This window comes from Corticium candelabrum, chromosome 20, assembly GCF_963422355.1.
Source record: "Corticium candelabrum chromosome 20, ooCorCand1.1, whole genome shotgun sequence".
NCBI lineage: Eukaryota > Metazoa > Porifera > Homoscleromorpha > Homosclerophorida > Plakinidae > Corticium > Corticium candelabrum.
The window spans coordinates 4,714,023-4,736,686 of record NC_085104.1 but is presented as its reverse complement, the minus strand read 5'-3'; the positions used below and the strand labels follow the sequence as shown (position 1 = coordinate 4,736,686).

At 41.7% G+C, this 22,664-nt stretch overlaps 2 protein-coding genes and 1 long non-coding RNA gene across 6 annotated transcripts in view; 2 read left to right on the top strand and 1 right to left on the bottom strand.

Moving 5' to 3' along the window:
* Positions 1–95: 95 nt before the first annotated feature.
* Positions 96–4,327, bottom strand: LOC134195432 (uncharacterized protein K02A2.6-like). Its single transcript, XM_062664455.1, has one exon. It carries the CDS (start codon positions 4,325–4,327, stop codon positions 311–313), a length of 4,017 nt encoding a protein of 1,338 aa, XP_062520439.1. The 3' UTR covers positions 96–310.
* A 1,522-nt stretch (positions 4,328–5,849) lies between these two features.
* LOC134195869 (uncharacterized) lies at positions 5,850–8,259 on the top strand. Of its 2 annotated transcripts, XR_009972446.1 has the most exons (5): positions 5,878–5,971; positions 6,118–6,574; positions 6,631–6,770; positions 6,830–6,898; positions 7,546–8,259. It is a non-coding gene; the product is annotated as an uncharacterized LOC134195869 (long non-coding RNA). The 2 variants fall into 2 exon arrangements; XR_009972445.1 differs by having other exon boundaries at positions 5,850–6,574.
* Positions 8,260–9,124: 865 nt separating this feature from the next.
* The window catches only part of LOC134195341 (inosine-5'-monophosphate dehydrogenase 2-like), a 24,594-nt gene continuing 11,054 nt past the window's right edge, over positions 9,125–22,664 (top strand). Inside the window, exons 1-9 of one of the 3 annotated variants that reach the window (XM_062664355.1) lie at positions 9,125–9,188; positions 9,251–9,358; positions 11,620–11,668; positions 11,727–11,828; positions 11,892–11,966; positions 12,157–12,268; positions 12,332–12,426; positions 19,840–20,044; positions 20,103–20,185. In XM_062664355.1, coding sequence (XP_062520339.1) covers positions 9,264–9,358; positions 11,620–11,668; positions 11,727–11,828; positions 11,892–11,966; positions 12,157–12,268; positions 12,332–12,426; positions 19,840–20,044; positions 20,103–20,185 — 816 coding nt within the window. In that variant the 5' untranslated portion in view covers positions 9,125–9,188; positions 9,251–9,263. Of the gene's footprint in view, positions 9,359–11,619; positions 11,669–11,726; positions 11,829–11,891; positions 11,967–12,156; positions 12,269–12,331; positions 12,427–19,839; positions 20,045–20,102; positions 20,186–22,664 lie in introns of all 3 variants that reach the window. The other 2 variants (XM_062664356.1, XM_062664357.1) reach the window with 2 other exon arrangements.

Sequence of the window (22,664 nt, the reverse complement as noted above, 5' to 3'; positions counted from 1 at the left end):
GTGTTGTTACCAAGACAACTTGTTTTGTCAGTTTTCATGAAAGAGTAAACAGTCTCATACCAAGCTCTTTTCAAAGTGGTAGGGGCTGCATAGCTATACCTACAACACCATACCACTACCACCATCTATATGTACAGTACGTGTACTGTGTAAGATAACGGTTACAGCTGTGCTCTTCGTGACAGTCAGAATCGTTCTGATCTATTTCCGATTACACATACGGGATAGTGAATCTGATTACATTACATGTCATCTATCTGTCTCTGGGTGACTTCAACTCAAAAGTGCAGTGTCAAGCAATGGTTGCTAATTACGTAGTGTAGTCCTCCAGTAGGCGTCGTGGTGGTCTTGAGATCCTCCCCAGCCTTGTTGTTTTGACTGCAGGTTGACTTGCAGGTGCAGTTGGGGACTTGGCAGATTTTGGAGGGCTTTCTGTATTCGGAGATCTGATCTCCGTGTCTGGCAGTACGTTTGTCTCTTCAGGTTGATTTGGTGGTTGTCCTTCTGACAGGCTGGTGTTTGTTTGTTGTCCCGTCGGAGTGTACTTAGCGAACATTGTGTTGTCATCCCACACTTCTGTTGTCCTGTTTATGTGTGTTCTAGTTCTTCTCACTGTCCGTCCATTTGCTAGTCTGAGGATGTAGGATTGGGGCTCTGTGTGGTGTCCAATGACTTTTGCTGGTACCCATTTTTTTCCTCTCATTGTCCTTACGCTTTCATCAGGAAGCAGAGGTGAGTTCGTTGTGTTTCCTGTGGCTCCATAGAACGCATATTGGGATTGGTGGGCGATTAGTTTTTGTCTGGTCTTGTCTGCATCCATGTTATGTGGAACCAGAGTCTCAGTATTTATTGTTAGTTGGGTTCGGAGGTGTCTCCCCTGTAGCAGGATGGCAGGAGTAGGCAGGTCTCCTCCTATTGGTGTGTTTCTAAGGACTCTTAGAGCGTCATTGATTGTACGGCCCTCCTCCAACATCTTGGCCATCATTTTCTTGACTGTTTGGACACCTCTTTCCGCTTGGCCATTGCTGGCTGGGTAGCCTGGACTGGATGTGGTGTGTTGAAATCCCAGCTTCCTGGAGAACTTGCGAAATTCTTCGTTGGCGTATTGTGGCCCGTTGTCCGAGAATATTGTTTCTGGTATTCCAAAATTGGCAAAATGCTTGTCTAGGATAGTTATCACATCAGCTGCTTTCGTTGACTGGAGGTGATCTATGGTCACCCATTTGCTGTAGTAATCGATGGTAAGTAGGTAATGTTCCCCTTGTAGTTCAAACAAGTCTGTTCCCACTTTCTGGTAGGGGTAGTGTGGAACATCATGAGGTTTAGTGTCTGGCTTTGGGTTCTGGCTTCGATTTTCTTGGCATTTGCTGCAACTCGCTACCATGTCATGTATTTCATTGGTGTAGCCCGGCCAGTACACTGACGTCTTGGCCCTTTCTATACACTTCACTATTCCATAGTGTCCCTCATGTATACTGTTCATCACCGTTTTGCGCATTGTCACAGGGACGACAGCTTGGCTTCCTTTGAGGACAATGCCGTCTTTCTCTGTTAGGTCGTGTCTCACATTCCAGTACGGTTTGATTGGACCCGGGACACTCCTCCTTGTAGGTGGCCATCCTGTGTGTATGTAAGTGATGAGTGCCTGCATTGTAGGGTCTTGTCTGGTCGCTTCCGTACATCTTTCACGTCCAAGTGGTGTGGGAATGATTTGCTCTGTGACGGAGTCGATTTGCTCTTCTGTTAGTTCATCATAGTCTGTATAGGGTGTTGTAGATGGCATTCTGCTCAGAGAATCGGCCAGGACCATTTCTTTCCCGGAATGGTGCTCTAGCGTGTAGTTGTATTTGAGACATCGTAGGCGCATTCTCTGAAGCCTAGGACTGACTTCAGCAAGGGGCTTTTTCAGTATTCCAAGTAGTGGCTTGTGGTCAGTCTCCACTATGACATCTTGTCCATACACATACTGATGGAATCTTGTTAGTCCAAACTGGATGGCAAGCATTTCCTTCTCTATTTGTGCATATTTCTGTTGTATGCTGGACATTGTTCTTGACGCGTATTCTACTGGGTGCCCCTCTTGAATAACAGCTGCTCCCAACCCATGTTGTGATGCGTCCACAGTTAGTCTCACTGGTAATGCTGGATCAAAAAGTCGTAGTACTGGGGCCTTTGTCACTAGATCTTTCACATGCTGTAGGGTGCGGTCGTGAACGGAGTCCCACACCCATGCAGTCTCCTGCTGTGTTAGCTGTCGCAGTGGGCTGGCTGTCTCAGCCAAAGTAGGACAAAATTTCGACAAATATGTAACCAGGCCCAGGAGTCTTGAAACATCTGTCTTGGACTGTGGCTTTGGGAATTGCTCAATGGCCTCGACTTTTTCTGGGTCAGGTTTTATCCCTTCTGATGTAAGCACATGTCCCAGATACTTTAATTCAGTCTTTCTGAACTGGCATTTGGATCGGTTGAGTCTAAGGTTCAGCTCCCTACACCTTTCGAGGACCATCTGAAGGCGTTTGTCGTGCTCCTCTACGCTACAGCCTGATACAAGGATGTCATCCACATAGGTGTGTACCCCAGGTATGTCTGCAAAGGATTCTGTCACTATTCTGTGAAACACTTCTGGGGCAGAGCTGATTCCGAAAGGTAGTCGGCAATACCGGTAGCGCCCAAAAGGAGTTGCCACTGTTGTCAAGTAGCTACTTTCCTTGTCTAGGGCAATCTGTAGAAAACCAGATGTAGCATCTAGGGTTGAGAAATATTGTGAGCCTGCCAACGTGCCGAATATCTCTTCGGGTGTTTTCAATTGATAGTGCTCCCTTTGTATAGCCTTGTTCAACGCTCCTGGATCAATGCATATCCTTAGTTTGTCTTTACCTGGCTTTGTTACAAGGACTATGGGACTGACCCAATTAGTAGCCTCTGTTACTTTGGCTATGATGCCTTGTTTCTCCATTTCATCCAGTTGTGACTTCAGTTCCTGCCTGTACCTAAATGGAACTCTTCTGGCTGGTTGGATGACTGGTTGTGCATTTGTCTTTAGTTTGATGCTGTACTCTCCTGGTAGTCGTCCCAGTCCTTTAAAGACATCTTTGAACTCTGATATAGCTGTGGGTGTGTCCCCTGTTGCATCCACTGCTAGGGTCTGTTGTATTAGTCCCAAGTCAGTGATGGAAGGCAATCCTATGAGCGTCTCCACGTTCTCTCGTACTATGATGAATTCCATCCTGCGGGTGACTCCTTGAAATGTTGCCTCCATGGTTGTTTTCCCACAGACATCTAATTTTGTTCCTCCGTATGCTGTTAGCTGAACTTCTGTTGGCGTGGGAGGGCTAGCACAGAGGACGCGGTAAGCAGTGAATGGCAGTATGTTGCACGTTGCACCTGTGTCGATTTTGGCTTTCAAACCTCTCCCTCCTATGTCCAGTATTATGTTCCAGACTTTAGCCTTTGTTTTACTGGTTTGTGTCGTGGTACCGGTGCAGTAAGCGAAATGGTCTCTCTCCTCGTTCTCTGGTGTGTCTGGTGTGGCTCGTTGTGGCGATATCGCATTGGCCGTCTCCTTTGTTGTTTGTCGTCGGGCTAGTCTGTCCTTTTCTGCCTTTTTGCATGCTTCCGCCGTGTGATTCATAATGCCGCAATATTTGCATTGTTTTCCCCATGCTGGGCAGTTTTTTGGTTTGTGGTTTGTCGCGCAGTAGTGGCAAGGGCGCTGCTTCATGGCTTTCACCATGTGTACCGCCGCCGCGTCGGTGACGCATTCTTTCAAGGCTGTGGCGGTTGATGTCATACTGGCAATGTAACGGGTTGTCGCTTCCATTGACCTGCACATGTCTACAGCTTTGGTTAGGGTTAGGTCAGATTCTGCCAACAGTTTCTCGCGGACGTTGTCTGCGGTGATATTGATTACAATCTGGTCCCGGATGATCTTCGTTTTCTCCTCTTGGTGATATCCGCAGGTTTCCACCAGGCGCAGCAAATCTGTGTAAAAGCTGTCGAAGGGCTCATTCGGTTGTTGTTTCCTCTGCAGGAACAGGAATCTTTCGTAGATTTCATTACTTTTAGGCTTGAAGTAGTTGTTGAACGCTCTAATGACGCAGTCCAGTTTGTCCTCGTCGCCGTCTGCGGCCCAAGTGAATGTTCGGTAGACGGAGATGGCTTCCCCTCCCATTGCCGTGAGTAGTATTGCGACTTTCGTTTTCTCGTCTTCTTTGTCCTTCTTTGTTGCTGTCATGTAGAATGTAAAATGGTCCCGCCACTGTGGCCATTCTTTGGCTGCTTCCAGTGTGGTTGTGAATGCTTGAGGCGGTTTCAGTCCTTCTGCCATGCTGTTGTCGGTTCTTTCCTCCTGACACCATGTAAGATAACGGTTACAGCTGTGCTCTTCGTGACAGTCAGAATCGTTCTGATCTATTTCCGATTACACATACGGGATAGTGAATCTGATTACATTACATGTCATACTGTACCTGGATTCAGTGGAAGTGACAAGTCAATTGTCAAAGATGAGGATTTGGAGCTACGCATCAGTAAACATACAAGCTTCTCCCAAAGAACTTTTCTGACACATGCTGAAAATCTGATATTGATATACAGTACTCATAGCACTGCATCTAGTGCTGTTGTGACGCCCTTGCTTAATCTACTACGTAGATATTCGAGCTGTCTTGATATCGCACAAATTAAACCGCAAGGAGTTTTTGAAGCGCACGTTTGGGGCATGCAAATTCGCACAATATTTTAGGGTTACACAAATTTCTGGTTTTGCGTTGATTGCTAGGATACTCTAAGTCTACGCACGCGCACTTACAACAATTTGCCACGTACGTTACTGGTTCATGGCAGGAGATGACTGTGGTGGACAGAAATGGCAAACGCCAGGTGATATCGATTTCGAATCAATTCAAGGTAAGGCAGAACAACAGTTGTTAGAGAATCGTGATTGCCAACAAAACAGTCTTGCTAGCGCTGAGCACAAATCAGTCGTTTGGTGGCAAGAACGGTATAAACTAGTTGCTGAGCAACTGGAACATGTAAGGTTACAATTGCTTTTGACTAAAAGACAGCTTTTACGGATTGAAACTGAAAGGAAATCTGCTGAAAGCGAACTGATAATACTTCGAAAGCAACACGCATCTTTGTTGTCTCATATTAGTGAAATGACAAGAGAGGAAGAACGAGTCTGGTTGAACATAATCTAAAACGTAAGAATGAACAGGAATATTTGCAGTTTCAACTCAGTGTTCAACAGATGGAGACAGGGCAACAGTCTACTTCAGCTGTGGCAGCTAGAGTTGATGAGGAGTCACAAGGATCCGTAGCCATACTAAGTCAGCAGTTGCTGATCATGGGGTCTCAGAAACATAGATATAGCTACATATAAAAACGAATATGAAACAAAGTCACAATTTGCTAATGAGAGTCTTCAGAAGTTGCAGTTAGATCTACAATCAGAGAAGGGGATGAAAAAGACGGTAGAGAAAACGATGATAGCTAATAGGGATATATCTGTAAAATATGACATGGTGGTTACAGAATTGGAAGCACAACATCAAAGCCAACCCAATATTAGAGAACTCTCTGTTCCTATTCCAAAACCAAGACAAAAACTTGTTACATTGTTGAAAGCTGAAAATGAAAACTTGCAACAAACAATTAATTAAGGAACTGGAACAAAAGCAATCTGTCAGAATGAATGAAAAACTTTATGCTGCACTCGAGCAAAAATCATTGCTGCAAGAAGAACTTGCTGCTTATAGGGAAGAACTGAAGAGTTTACAGCAGGAATTACATGATGCTATGAAAGAACGAGACAAGGAGTGTACTGGTAAAGTGTAATTAGAACACGATCTTGCTACTATGTCAGATACAAACAAACGTCTTCAGGACGAACTGAATTATACCTTACAAACCCTTTATTTTGTCAAAACTGAAATTTGAGACAGCATGAAGAAGTGAGACTGCGTCAAGTGTAAGCTGACTTTGCATGTCAATGTAGCTTTGCACCAGACCCTCTTGCACTGTCGTGGCCTGTTTCCGTATGTACCGGCCATGACAGCACGAGAGGGTTTTAGTACGAGGCTAATGCCAATGTGCGGTGTGTAATATTGTATAAAGTAGGTTATACCATGGTCACGTGATGTGCAACCAATCACGAGCACGTGCTTAGATGGTTATATGATGTATTGCACAACAACTGTGCAACAAGGTACTTGCTAATCGTACTCTCACATATGTACAGATCTTGTGATCACGGTATAAATTATCTTGTGATTAGCATGCTATATGGCTTTTAACAGCACTCAGAGTGGGGTTATAGCTCTTGGCTTTGCCTCGGATGATAAACTCCACCCCTCGTCATGGCGGTCCTGGTTAGGCATCTTAAAGCCATATAGCACGCTAATCATACAATAACCTATACTGAACTTAAGTGATGCTTTTCACTTTAATTTCTAGTGAAGAATATCATCAGCTTCAGTATGCTCATGAAACTGCCCTTTCTGAGAAAGGTATGGCTTTACACAACTATCAGGAAGCTATGGAAAGATTGCAAGCACTTCAGCGTAAAAAGGAGGTAACATTTTTTATAAATTAATAATGGCTTGGTATAGTTTTTTTTGTATGATTAAGGAAGTAGATCAAGAGCTATGGCAAACTTGTCAGAAGCTTGAGCGGACTGAGTTGCAACTTGTTGCAGTTGAGGAAGCAGTGCTGGAAAGGACACTGAAATGGAAAGATTAGGCGCTGAAACACAGATGTTACAAGATCAAGTAATGCTTTTCTGCATACTAGTGTACCATCTAGCTTTCATTTGATGTAATTTGTTTAGATGGATAATATGCGTCGCATCACTAGTTAATTGCATTTTAAATATATCTATTGCTGTAAAGTGATAAAGGTGAGCTAGATGTATGTCTAGTCTAGTCACTTTAGGTTTTCTAGATATAACGGAAAATGCATTTTGAGTTTAAATTAAGGTCCAATTTCATTGGCCTTATTGTTCTACACCACAGGTCAAACACTAGCTTTTGCCAAGTAAATCATTAGAAACATGCTTGAAGAACGCTAACAGTTTTACAAGAGTATCTAGATGTATGATCATATAGGATGATGAGAATCTCATTTGAAATTGTAGATTGTCATGGGTGAATTTGTGGACAACGTTGGAATAGCATAGAGGCACTGTCTTAGTTAGACAATTTTATTAGAAAGTGTAATTTTACCAGCACCTGATTGAATCAAACGTTTTAGCAGGAGTGTACATACGCATAACGTTAATCATGTACTAGCTAGCCTAGATGTGAAGATGTGTCAATTGTTTTCAAAATATTAGTATGTACAGCAATACGTATACCTTCAGGGTGATCGATGTAAGAGCTTTGATATCCAAACTTCTGTTATACTATAAGTACATTACATCAGTAACGTTAATCAGTATTTAGTAGGCATCAGTAACTGTAGTTTGCATTATCAAATTAGAAATTTGACTACTAGTAATGGATCAAAGGATTGAGTAATCTAGTTAATGAACGCTTGTGTTTTTAGGCAAGTGTGTTTCGTTGGACTTTGAAGCTGAATGCAAAGAAAGATTGCTGGCTAACAAAAATAAGGAGAATATTGAAAACCAGCTGTCAGAAGTTCACCAAACTTTGCTGCAATTGCAAGATGAAAATTTGAGATTGAAGGAAGAAATCAACAGTCAAGGCAATGAAAGACTGCAAGAGCTTAGACATTGACGGTGTAGTCTAATACGCGAAGGGAAGTCTTTTGAGTCTCCTGGACTTTCTATACGAAGACACCAACAGGACTATAGCACAATTGAAACTGTCCAATGTCCAAAATGTCAACTTGAGTTTCCGGATATGGATACGTTTGAAATTCATTCAAATGAATGTTTGGAGTAGCCCTACAATGATAGAAAGGATGAAATGCACTGTATGCACGTGCATGGCTAGTGGGTTTGTCATGAAATGTTGACAGGTATGAACTCCTGTAGTTTTCAGATTACTTTCTAGTGGCTGACGGTCTACAGATACTCTTAGTGTATTTATATTTTTTTATACTATTTACGGTAGATATTTGTCATTTGGACATAGGCATGTGTTCGTAGCTTTTAGATCCAGAGTGTAGGTTTTTGGTCAAAGTGGGGTGAGGATGTTACCGCTAAACACCTCCAGCTCATGCATGTGCATGTGTATTTGTGCATGCATGAGTCTTAGATGTTATAAAACATTAATTAATTAGAGTGTTTGTATCCAATAGTTGCATCACAGTACGGTACGACAAAGAGTAGCCTCGAACTTCCAGACCAGAGAGCGCGGGAAGCGCGCGAACTCTAGTCTGGAGTAAGTCGATACTAAAATGATTTCGGAAATAGCCCTTCTAAGCCAATCAGCTTCTACAACCCGAATCTCGGTTGTAAATTCTGATTGGCTTAGCAGTAATTGGTTATGCTAAGTGCACTTTTAGCACTGATTGCGCGCGTGTGAAATCCTTGTGGGCGGCTAAGTGCACGCCAGAACAATGACTAAACTCTACATGCCAGAACAATGATTAGACTCTGCACGTATACATCTTAGTTTCAGCTTCAGTTCTTTGATATTTTCAAGCTTGCGGTGACAGGACATGCACAGCAGCGTCGCCAGACTATCACCTTTGACAACTGGTCGAGCGGTAGTCTCGCTAGTCGAGCGGTTAGACTAGCTAGCGGTCTGCCGAAGAATCAAAGAGTCGTCGTTGCATGCCGTCTACCAAGATATAGCTGCAAACACGGCAGACATCTCTTTCTTCGTGAGATCTCATGGCATTTACAAATGATATGTTGATCTAGGTAAAACGATCCTGTCCTGTTACACACCATTTAGCATCGCTATTGATAAATACTTCAGAAATCATTTTAGTATCGACTTGGTCCAGACTAGAGTTCGCGCGTCTCTGGTCTGGAAATTCGAGGCTATGATACATAGGCAAAGAGATGCATTAGCTATTCAGGATATGCCTTTACCATTCCGTTCTCATATAATATTTCTGTATACACTGTGTACATCTACTAACTTAGTACTACTAGCAGTATACCTTAGTGTTTGGGACACCGAGGGCATAATATATGTTTTCTCATTAGAGTATCCTGGAACTTATGCTTTCTTTTTTTGCTAATTTTATGTGGGACGGAGTCAGCGTTCACCGCTGTTTGTAGTGACAACCTCTTATTCTTCAGTGTATCCTACGTGTAATGTGCTTTCTGGTTTAGGTTCTAGTGTGCTATGGCCGAGCATCTCATCGCCGGATCGAAATACACGCCAGAGGACGGACTAACAGGAGCGCAACTTGTAACGTCGGGTAGCGGACTGACGTACAAGTGAGATATTCTATGCAGATGATGTGCAAGTGGTAATTGCATCGGTAGTAGAGGGTAGCGCAATTTTTTGGCGTAGATTGAGTTGATCCCTGACAAACGTTTCGACAAAAGTTTTTAAATTCATCTATCGCTAGTTCGTGCAGTCTAGTTGAGACAAATTTCCGGACTTCAAACTGTCAGGTGTGCTGTGCCTAATTGACGGAAGGTATACCAGATCTCTACGCGTGTGACGTGTGGCTGCCACAAGTTTTTTGGCAACTGCATTCATGATTGCCACAGCTGAATTCTCCTCTCTCAAACTCAATTTGCATCATACTTAGACTGTATTTCTTCAATTAATTAAACACCGCAGCGTTTACGTTTTAGCTAGGGTGTTAACTGCACCATCTAAACAAGGGTGGCGTTTATTCGAGGGCGCCGTTTATTTGTTAATGGTTTTCTGTACGTGCTTTAGGAGTGTGTACGTGTACATGCTAAAGGATGACACCTTTTTATAGAACAATTAACACTTTCAATACTGGAGAACTACCCTTACAATACTGTATGCATTTCACAATTTGAGACCTCATGTGGTGAAACAGTATCTGGGTAGTCTAAAAAACGTCTGTTTCACTATGCCTCCGAAGAAGTCTGATTTTTCTTCGAACCTCAAGCAATAGATGTTGCTAGATCTATTGGAATTCGTTGAAATGCGGCATTTATTCAAGGGTAGCGTTTATATTTTATCTGTACTCTCAGCTGTGGCATTTAAACGAGGGTGGCATTTAAACGAGGGTGGCATTTGATCGAAGAAATACAGTACATTACGTTATTATGTACTGAGTTGTCTGGTATTGCAGATCAATGTAACAAGGTTTACTGGAGACTGTTGTGAGATCGAGACTTGCGTTATACAGTTTACTTTCAAGCTCTTGTGCGACTAGGATTCTAATTAAGATGCTAGTAAGCAAACTGTTGCGTGTCTCACAACAGTATTCTGTTGGACTAGTTTGCAGTGAATCATACTGCATATTCTCTCTCTTACTGTTTGGTCAGTTTAGCAGGATCCAGCGGTGCATTCGATTTGCGTATTCCAACCATTCTGTAATAAAGACTTAAGAGAATGGTCATTCTAAATCGAACACTCATTCAACTCAAACTGCCACTTTCCAGAATGTGGGGTGTGTTGTTGAAGTGTGAGTTGTGTGCAGTAGTTTCTGTACTTTGTACCGCTGCGTTTCTTTCTGTAGCATTAAATCTAGTGGTAGAAATTTTATGATGGTTAACCAGTTAACACTGATCTTGCATGGGGATCACCATCTGACGATGTGGGGTGACCTTGAGTTAGGAGGTGGAAATAATAGCTAGGTGGATAATCAGTTGTAGAATACGAGTTTGGCTGACTTTCTCACGATTCCAAGAGTTGCGCCATTTGGCAGTATGGCAATGGCAATGGCAATGGCAATGCGCATGTATGGTTTGTGGTTTTGCCAAAATGAACAGATATTCCTTCTGTTCTTATACCTCTAGTAACCCTATAAACCAAGCAAACCTGTTGACGAAGTGGTCTACTCGGAATAGTAAACCAATCATTTCCGGAATGCAAATTGAACGATTATTCTTGTATTCCCAGTATTCCGTAATGGTTGAAATTGGCGAAACGAATGCACCCCCAGTGTAAGCAGACATTTAGAATTACTTTGATGAAACGTTGCCCTTGAATAAACACCGCCCTTGTTTAAATGCCGCAGCTGAGAGTACAGATAAAATATAAAAGCCACTCTCGAATAAATGCTGCATTTCATCTATTGCTCGTAAAAATTGTACGAATTCTTCGGAGGTATACGTGAGGCAAACATTTCTTTAGACTACTCGGATACTGTTTCATCATATGATGTATCAAATTGTGAAATGTGTACCAGTAAATTAAAGGTTGTTATCTTGAAAAGGTGCAAACCTGCATGACACTCCTAAAGCAAGGACAGAGAGCCTTTAACAAATAATAGTTGCCTTCGAATAAATGCCGCCCTCCTTTAATTGCCAAAGTTGGAGCACTATCTAAATATACGCCGCGGTGTTTATTCGAAGAAATACGGTCTTGTGTGATTGTTGAACTTAGTTATTACAATTGCTTTGTTTAAGATAACTTATTCTTTTAGAAAATCAGGTAAATGGGCGTAGCCTTTTTGTTAGTAATGAAATAACGTAGAGATTGAATTGTGAGTAGGAGAAGTGCAAAACACATCTGTGTCACTTGTCTTAGGATGTATGTTTTGGTTTAGTGACTTCATTCTACTCCCAGGATTTATCAATTTTACAACTGATGAAGTGGTGTGTTATCTTTACTTAATTTAGTGCTAATTTTGTCACCCACATGGACTATATACAGGATTTGTCATCTCCATTGACAAAGCATATTTCATTGAAAACTCCATTTGTGAGTTCTCCAATGGACACTGTTACAGAGGCAAACATGGCAATTGCTATGGCAGTATGTGTCCACGTATGGTTATGCAGCAGATGTATATTGAAGTTACATGTATTGCGACATTAGTTGATGGGTGGTATTGGTATCTTACATCACAACTGTCCTCCTGAATTTCAAGCATCTCAAGCTCGTAGTGTCAAGGTAAGAATTCTTGTTATATATATCTCTTGTTTCTCTCTTTTTCTCTTCTTTCTCTTCTTTTTCTCTCATTCCTTTCCTTTTTTCCTTCGCTTGATTTCACTTCCTCTCCGCTTTGCAATTGTTTGTTGAGTTATTAGTTTATTGATTTAATTCCTTTATTAGTGGCTGTGATGAGTTTTTTATGTTATAGAAGTACAAACAAGGGTTCATTGTGGATCCTGTTGTGCTTTCCCCTAATAAGACAGTGTCAGATGTCTATAGAATTAAACAAGAGCGTGGATTCTGCGGTATTCCTGTGACTGGTGAGTTGCTTTTAAGCACTGGAACTGACGAGTATCTGTTCGGTGATTTTATAATTACTATAGATACTGGTGATGTCAATGGCAAACTACTGGGTCTAATTGCAGCTCGTGATATTGATTTAATTGGAAAAGATAGATCAGTGACTCCTGTAGAAGAGGTTAGTGGACTGTTAATTATTATTTAAGTTTTCTTTTAAGGCAATAACTTGCTGCTGGCTACAATGTTATAGTGAGGTGACAGATTCTTATTCCTTTGGCTTGCTAAAATATTTCAAGATTTATGCATAATTCATTTAGTCTTGTGCTGTAGTAACAAAGAACAATTATTTATTAATTAATAAATTGTTTTACTTATCTGTCGAACCTAATCTCTTTATGCACCATATTGCACAGTAATAGTTGGAACAAGAAACAAGAAGAACAAGACACGTGTTGACATGTTGATTTTCTTTCTTTGGACTAGGCTACTAATGTTGTGCTACAGCCCTCCCGCTCTTTTTAGCTTTTACAGGGACTTGTGGAAGGCTTGTCCGAGGCTCACATAGTGATGACAAAGAGCTAAGTGAACAATATTTGGGTTTTCTTGTATTGTGCCTTGATAACGGAGAATGTGGTAAAGCTCAGAGAGTTGACCAACTGTGCAGACATTTCTAGGCACCCCGTGAATGTATACCAGCATTTATAAATGTGTTAAGACTCGTTATGATGATGTCAGGAAGGCTCAAAAGTTTTGCAGGGCTAGATATGACAGGGAAGAAAAGCCTTGTGTTGGGTTATGCAGGCATCAAAGGTACAGTGTTGTCTGCATCTAGTAGTTTGCCTGTTGATTTCTCTTGCTGGTTTGTATGTTTTATATTCATGTACTGGTGTAGCAAACTTCAAAACAAAGGAGACTTTAGTAATATGGCAGGCTTATGGGTCACTAGGCATATACTAGTAGATTAAATTTAGCTTACTATTTTTCTAATTGCTAAGTAGTAATAGTTATACAGGCAATATTTGGGGCGGAGCTTCTAGAACATGCACAATCTTGAGGGTAACACGCACTTTTCGCCGATCCCGCTGTACACAAAGTCCAAGTTTCCGGGTCTGCTTCTGGACTGTGGATCATCTTGCCATTGACTAGGCTTTGTAAGTAAGTTCACTACTTACCATTTCGTGCATCTTGTGAGAGACTTTGCCTGCGTAGAGACGCGTAGGAAGCCATTTCTTGAGTACGGCTTCTTGAGGGTAAGAGACTGCTGTTCAAGCTGAAGATGCCTGATTCACACTCTGAACAGATACATGTAGAGTGGAGGCACAGACTACTCATTGTCAGTGATGGATTAGATTAGTTTTAGCGAGTGAAATTATGCCACCTGGGAACCCATTTGGGGTAACCAACATGTAGGACGTTCTGCGTTGTTTCTGGGCAGTCTAGCTTGCTTCTGTATAGATGTGATTGGCCAAGTCGAAGATGTTACTGTGATAACTTGCACTCGATATGTGCTGAGGCGGACCAGAGTACAGTACACTTACACTACAGTCTGTTTATTAGCGCTGCCAGCCTACAAGTTCCAGCAACAGTTATGTCTAAAGTAACGCAACACACACGTACTAGCTATTCCATAGGTGTAATGTCTACTGAATCAGAAAGCAGAGGCTGTTCTACCTCATCCGCAGGTGCAGTTGATTAAGACATGTCTATAGTCGAGTGATGATGTTGATTGACGAAAATGTCACTGAGGCTGAAGCTGATGGTTTACGTTGGATAATTGAACAGCAAGCAAATGAAATAGTGGTTGAAAACAAGATTAGAATTCTCGAGTAAGACCTTGCATCTGCAAAGTCTGAGTTGCAAGGAATCGCTCAACACACTGCTAAATGATAAAGTCAAGTTTTACAAAGGTTTTGTGTCGAGAAATGTGCTTGATACAGTGTGGAGTTGGATTGAACCAGCAGCCAAGACTATCACTCTGTATAGCAAACAAAGAATCAGACCAAGGTACGTCAAGTAATGTAAGCTCATGAGCTCACCGCCTTCCATGAAGGGTTGAATAGGCTAGACGAAGTTTTACTGACTCTAGTTCGACGAGATACAAAGTTTCACAGTTCCACAGTTCAAGAACGCTAGATGGGGAACAAGTAGTCCTATTCAGCCACACAGTGCGTCACATTCGGCACCCCGAATGGGTTCACCTACCACAAAATCTTCACCTGATAAGAATTCCATTACTAGGCAATGAGTAGTCTGTCTTTCCACTCCATGTGTATCTGTTCAGAGTGTGAATCAGGCGACTTTAGCTTGAACAGCAGTCTCTTACCCTCGAGAAGCCATACTCAAGAAATGGCTTCCTACACGTCTCTTCGCAGGCAAAGTCTCTCACAAGATGCACAAAATGGTAATGAACTTACTTATAAAGCTTAGTCAACCGGCAAGTTGATCTACGGTTCAGAAGCAGACCCGGAAATGTGGACTTTGTGTACAGCGAGATCGGCAAAAGGTGCATGTTACCATCGAGATTGCGCATGCTGTAGAAGCTCCGCCCCACAAATATCGTCTATTATTAAATGATATCACTGTTGCTGTTTGAGGCATCAAGTATTGACTGCTTATTAATGTATGAGTCAGGAACTCGTAATGGTGAGGTTTGTAAAGGGAGATGATTAAAGGGGCATGCTCATGCTACTGCATGTGCATTTCATCGCATTTGAATTAAGTATACTAATTCAAACACTCAGTAACTATGAAGTGTTGGGCACTCTAATTCAAACTGCAGGCAAAGCTGACTGAAGTCTTCTATAGCCTGAATTGGAAGGATCAAGACATTGCAGTAAGAGGTTGCGTTAGAGTGACTGTGTGTCTAGTAGATAGACCGTATAGATTTAGCTAGCTCTTGGCACTTTGAGCCAGATTAGGGTTTCTTGCTGTATGTTTGTGACTTGGAAAGCACACATCTCGTTCCCATACGTAGTACCTACTACTCTAGTCACCGTTTCCTTTGAGTAAGCAAGCACACTCAGTTCACAGTGAGCACTGAAAATTTGCATTGTTTAACGCTTACATTGCTTCCATCTCCATCGATGAACGCCTGAATAGACAGCCTTGTGGTATTTCCATCCATTGACCCTTGCACATGTGCAACCATGAATAGCACTAGGAAGGGCTTACTGGCGATTGAAATTGGTTTTCTTGCCATGACACTTGAACATATATCACTTACCATAGCTACAATGTGAGAGCTGTTCCATTTGAAATCAGCTCAAGTGAGCACGTGCAACTGTGAGCATGCTTCTTTAAAGAGACATTTCGGAGATTTGCGTTAATGCAACATTTCAGAGACGCGCGCTAACGTAAATTTGCAGCAAAAAGCAATGGCTGCATGCACTGACATGCTGTGATGGAAGTGACAAGAACTGCAACGTGAAGTTACAGTTGAGTCCAGTTTTTATGACAGGGCCCCCTTCGGTGTGTGGTAGAAACAGCTGTTCATACGTGGTCTGTCGCACATGAACACAACTAAAAGGATAAAGAGGCGAGTGGTATTGGCGTCCAGATCTGTTTCGGCGTCCACCGTGCTTCACTGACTGCTGTCGATGTCATGTGATGTTACACGTGATGGCAAGAAAACCCTCTTCAGCGTCGCGTTAGAAAAGCGTTGACCGCTTGATAAGTATGAGTAAGTTGTGCATAAGTGTTTCAGCTACTGAACCAAACAGCACTCTTTGCAAACTGCGATCTACGGTAGATATTCGAGAAGTTGGAGCCCCGATCAAAAAAGTTACAAACGTGTCTGATAGAATTTATCATTTAATCAGTTAAAAGTGTACATAAGCATATCTCGTTCTGCAAATGCGTCAAATGTCTCAATTTGATTGTTGGTAACCAACAATTAAAGGTGTATGCTGGGCGCAATTTACTAGCGCATGTGGCCGAAATGTTCCTTTAAGTCTACAGTGAGAAACAAGACCTAGGAAAGCCTTTAAACGAGAACTCCCACTGTACTACAAGTTAATGTCTAATCAAAGTACTAGTTGCCACAACTCCATTCGCACAACAAGTTTTTGCCTACGCTGGTCAGGAAGAGAGAAACAAGAAGGCAAATTGAGGGCGTGTCGCACTGCCATCTTAGATGATGATGTAGAAGTGTCTTACCTTCACGCATGTGTACATTGCTGCGTAGGCAAATCTTCGTAGGATGGTGTATTGCATTGCGTATGGCTGTAACAGTAAAGATAAGGACAGACAGTGTGGTGTCGGTTTGCATCGATTACCGCTTAAGAACAAACCATTGCTGAAAGAGTGGTTGTACAAGCTTCGTCTGAAGGATCCGCCCTTGTCACCAAACAGTTGCGTGTGTACGGAGCACTTCCACTCCGACTGCTTTGAGCGAGATTTACAAGCAGAGCTCTTAGGAACAAAACAAAGGGTGTGCCTGAAGCCCAACACTGTTCCAACACTCTTCTCTTTTGTAAGCAGTACATCAGTGAGGGTGACAGGCAAGCGACGACAGCATGTTCACGTAAGTAATCCCCACTTTTATAGTACAAACTAGGAACTAGGAAGTTAAGAATTTTTTGTAATATGCAGGCTGTTACTGATATACTAGAACAGTCATCATCTAAAGCAGCTAAAGAGGAATCTCACGAAGAAGTTGAAGGATTGGAAGACCAGGAGATACCAGAGTCAAACACTCTAGCTCTAATGTGTGATGCATCAACGCAGTACGATCTGTCACACATTGTGAATGAAGAACATTCATATTGTTTAACCTCCTCTCCCATTTTTTCAGCTTCTAGGGCATTTCATCCCTCTTCATTCTTGATAGTTAGCAGCTGACCCAGGGAGTCCTACTGCTTACTGTACAGAGTCTGAGAGAGAGGTATCACGTGGCATTTATACTGGTTTAGAGTACGATCCTTTCAATGATACAGCTGCTGCAGACACATCAGTAACATCAGTTCAGTTAGACGGGGAAAAAATACCACCAGAAGCAGAACCAAAATAATTTGTTTTCAGTAGCTGCTTCCACACTCTTCTTTGATTCTGTTCAACCTGCAGAGCAGTTGTAGAAAGCACTTCAGAACACTCACAAGGAAGCATGTTGACTGTGACACTGCAGTGCTCCAATGGTCATTTCATTACTTGGAACTCACAGCCATTAGTCAAGGACATTCCAGCAGGCAACTTATTAGCAGCCAATGCAATCCTTCTCTGTGGTGGAAGCTTTGCAAAATTTCGCAATTTGCCCATGTTTTTAAGTTAATGAGCGAGTCTACCTTTTATCGAATTCAAGATGCGTACCTCATACCAGTCATAAATGACTCTTGGGAAAAACACCAGAGATCCATTCTTCAACAGTTCAAAGACACCCCCTATGTCTCCTAGGAGATGGGTGCTGTGATAGTCCTGGCTATTCTGCCAAAATATGGCACATACACTCACATTGAGCAGGAAACTGGACTAATACTTGACTTCCAACTTGTTCAAGTCAGGGAGGTTGCCAACTCTATTGTCATGGAACGAGAAACATTTGAACGTTCACTGCAAAAGCTTCAAGGTGAAGGCTTACGCATCAAACAAATTGCAACTGACAGACAAATCCTAATTACAGCTACCATGAAAAAGAATTACCTCAACATAGACCACCAATTTGATTTTTGCATGTGTCTAAAGGAATAGCAAAAAGCTGACACAGAAGGGAAAATCTAGGAGATGCACTAAACTCCTGCCATGGATCCAGTCCATCTCCAATCACCTGTGGTGGTCTTCTTAGTCTTGCGATGGAGACTCCCAAATACTTACTGAAAATTGGACATCAGTTATCCACCACATAGTAAATGTCCACTCTTGGGAAGGTGCTAGCAAGTTTACAGCATGTGAACATGAAGAGCTAACACGAGGATGTGATGAAAAATCCTGGCTTCGATGCTCATGAGGCCCTAAAAGAGGTTGTTTTAGACAAAACGTTACTGAAAGACATAAAAAGGCTCACCAAATTTTGTCACACAGGCATGCTAGAAGTGTGTGTGTGCCACTCACTTGTCACAAAGTACTGTCCTAAATGGCAGCATTTTGGGTATAAGGACATGATGGCAAGAATCCAGCTCGCTGCTCTGGGCCATAATCCACAACATTGGTTGAGAATAAGCAACAACAAGTGAAGGAATCAAGAGTATAAAGTTGTACTTCGTAAAAGCTACCAAAGCCTTGGTAGCAAAGCCTATAGCTGAGACAAAATCATATGAATACCTTCACGAAATTTCAATGTCTGTGCTGAAGAGTAGATCAATGGAGCAGAATTCCATCAGACACCACAAAGGTAAGTCTCCACCAGTGGACTTAGCCACAAATATAGCTGGGCATGAACAGCCTCCCAAAGATGAGATGATACGTCGAACTAGTGCTCGATTCCATTAGAAGTACTCTGTCAGTTGTCTGTGTCAACTATTTATTCATTTGGTAATACATCACTGAGAATCATTAGCATCTTTAAAGGCAACGTAGTGCCCACTCTCTTCTGGAAACGCTCTGCGTACGGCAGACACCACACACAATGGTATGACTACTCGTACTCCTCTCCCCAACTTCTCGTGAGTCCAGTGAGTAAATTGGCGGTAAGCCGCCAGTCTCAAAAGCCTACACACAGTGACCATTGTAGTATATACATCCGGGAACTTTGATTCTGTTAGTTCAGTCATTGACCGGCACTTAGGACTAGCCAGTCATTCTTGAAATAGATCGATTTGAGTTAACAGTAAGACTGGCTGAGCACGTGCTAAGGATGCGGTTACTTGTGACACCGTGCACTAGCAGGTGAGAACGAAGGTGATCGTAGCTTCAAATCATACCTGGCCATAAGAGGTTCTGTTAGGAGCCTGGAGAGATGTTTATGACCACCTACCGCTGTGCGGAGAACTTTATAGTGCAAGCAGACAGTGTGAAAACTGTCTTGCGCTGTCGCACATCTTACGCCATGAAGTCTCCAGCCAGAGCATTGACCTACTTGCAGCAGATGCATTCTGTAATGCTCGGCATGACGATACACAAACCACAAGTACACCATTTGATGTTTTCTATTCATTCGGTACGCGTATCAGGGATATGATGTGTTTGGTCATGGTTGTCGCTACCGCCAGACTCACTTCTTGACATTCTTCAGCATTTCGAACAGGTTCAAAGTTGTACGGACGGATAGTTTCCATCGTTCTCTTCAGCCACTGCGAGACATGTGCGCATGTAAGACATTTCTACTTCATCATCCAAGATGGTGGCACTCATGTGACACGCCCCAAATATGCTTTCCTATTTCTCTCTTCCTGACAGGCTTAGGCAAAAACTTGTTGTGCGAATGGAAGTGCGGTAACTAGTATTTTGATTAAACACTAACTTGTATTAGCGTGAGACTTCTTTAAGAGGATAGGTAGTTGTCTTGTTAATTATTGTTATCACGTATGTTGTTTGCAGTTTTAGTTATTTGAATGGTGGTAATGATTAAATTTCTATAGGCATTCTATACTTTTTAGTATTTTTGCACACGTTATGTATAGAAAGGAATGTTGTTACTGTTTACACATCACTGTCTTTGCAGGTGATGACACCAAGAAGGGATCTTGTGATTGCTCACCATGGTTGCTCTCTAGATGAGGCAAATCACATTCTACAAGAAAGCAAGAAGGGCAAGCTACCTATAGTAAATGAAAATGATGAGTTAGTTGCACTGATTGCAAGAACTGATCTAAAGAAAAGTCGAGATTTTCCTCTTGCTTCCAAAGACGATCTAAATAGGTTGAGAGGTGATTTCAGTGAGTTGCTACTGTTGGATGAAATGGTCATTAGTTAGTGTGTATGCAGTTGGTGCCGCAGTAAGTACACATGAAGAAGACAAAACTCGGATAGAAGTATTGGTAGCGCAAGATGTGGATGTGGTGGTTCTGGTATGTTCTTTAATTAATTAATTAGAGTTATTATTACTCATCTAAGTCTACTACAGTTGTTATTGTTATGCTAGCCAGTTGCAATTTACTTTTCTTGGGGTAGTGTTATCTAAGTGTAATTATGACAAACACATTTTTTATTGAAGACTGCAACTACAACAAGGAGCGCTCTCTAAAAAGGAACAAAACTGTGGCTATGTAGTTTATGTACTGGACTATGGTGTGATAGAGGAATGTAGGCATACAAGCAATGTCTGGTCATGAAGCAGTGTTTGCATCAGGTCATCACATGAAATGGACTAGGCCAATGTCTTGTTCAACAATGACGATAGCTTATGGGACAATTTCGCAGTGTGGAATAAGTTTGTTGTCATTGTAGGGCTGGTTTATTATTGGGCATCATTGAGTTGGCCTAACCGTTTGCTTAGATGACGAGAAAGAAACATGCTCTGTTTTTCTTTGAATAAATGGTAGGGAGATCAATCATTTTGTTAGTGCTCTCAGATGCAGCCATTATGCGAGACAGCATCGAGTACTTTGGCTCTGCCTTTGAAGTGTAAATGCTATAGGATGTGGCATCTTTCCATGGCAGATGTAGCTTACTGGTAGCCATTTGACACACTGCAACGTCATGTGGCAGAGACAGCTATCCAGGATTTCCAGAAGAAATCTTCTCGAGTATATTTAGTTTAATTAACAAATCATGCTTCTAAAGAAGCACGAGGTCAGCAAAATAGTCTTACGTTCAAAGCTATTTGATCCTGGATAGACCATTTTAGCTCTGGTAAATGAAGTGCAGCATCTACTTCTAATGCTTTTTGCCAAGTGTGGCAAACAGAGTGGTGAAGAAGTACTGTGTCTTTTTATTGTGATGGCAACAACTCTTGTATGCACTATGGTTAGCAAGAAAATATTGTAAACCGAGATGTTTGACTGCTTGAGTCTCAAATAACATTACATAGACGTTTCTCACAGGAAACTGATTAGGTGAAGACATTCTGGCGAAATCATTGTCAAATATACTACAAACAGGTGGGATCGAAAAGGCTCATGATATTGGAAAAAGTCAGCATGTGAATAATCACAGTAGTCAATAACGAAATTTACAACAGCCTGTAATGCAGTGTAAATAGAAATGTAGGTTTTAGTTGTGGTTGTTGTGCTGTTTAGTGGTTAGATGTTGCACTGAAGAACATTATGGTCACTGTGCTTTAGAGTGTCATTGGTTTTGACTGCTTCGTGTATTGTACTAAACAATTTAGTAGCACACGTGACATGCATGGTCTTATGTAAACTACAAATGTTTGTTATCTGCAAGCTACATGTTGTATGTCACATTCTTGGAGTTTTTGTGTTTGTTTTATATGCAAATATGTGTTGCTATTAAAATGCCCTCGCAGTTTGCTTGGAGAATTTTTTGGTTATTGTTTGCTGCTAGACAGCTGCTGATTTAGCTGGAGTATGTGTAGAGTGTGGCCATTATCGTTACTTCTAAAAGCCTTTGACAAGCCTTTTCTAGTCATACTATGTACTTTTTGAAGGAGAGTTTGCAGTGCTATAGTAAACTGCATGCGAATTCAATCATAGGAATGCAGGTTAGCTGACAAGATCTGTAGCAGTAAAGTTTGATAACCAACTCGGAATAGATTGTTGCACACAGGTCATGTAGTTAGTTACCTCTGCAAGTTGTGTTTAAACTGAACTAAATATGCTTTTCAAGTAACCTGTTTTTGTTGGCTGAAATTAATGCAAGAAACTGTAAATCAACAAGATTTCGTAAGCGAAGAACTTGTCCAAATTCACCATTTCGTAAGCAGCAAACTTTCGTAAGCATTGATGAACATAGCCACTTTTCTGTGCAGAACATCAACACGAAATCAACAGAAAATCAAAACCACAGCACCACGTAAATATCAGTACAGGTCAAGAGGTCCCAGGTTTTTCATATGAAAAGGGCTTTGGAATCGTCAAATCCTTTTGTTAGATGGCTCGTACTTATGACATATAGAGGCAGTTTAGGACATCCGTCGAGGTATCCTGTTGGAAATCTGTTTGCTGTAAAGTATAGCGAATTGAAGTCTGTGTTGACTTAGTTTTATTTGTGTTGTGTTCTTGCCTTGTTGATGTAGAGTCTTTATTGCTATGCTTGTATGTTATGTCTTGTGTTGCCCCTGCGAGGGAACTGCAACTGTAGTTGTTGCGTTAAGAAATATTTATTATTTTTTAATATTTGCTGTTGCTTAGGCATGTGTCCTGTCTCACCAGGTGTTGGTTTGTCTGGCATGCGTGACACGTAATGATTATTAGTATTATGCGAAGTGTCGCTAAAAACCAAGAGTGACAAAATTAGTAAGCATTTAAGATTGTTTACAAAATTTACGAAAGTTAGATGCTTACGAAATTTTGTTGATTTAACTTACAGTAATCAAATTGGCTTCCAGTTTTTTCTACAAATCTTTTATTTAGTTTAGGTAAATTT

What these genes read in the sequence shown, in the direction of transcription:
- LOC134195432 (XM_062664455.1), bottom strand. Translation starts at nt 4,327, where the DNA reads ATGGCAGAAGGACTGAAACCGCCTCAAGCATTCACAACCACACTGGAA.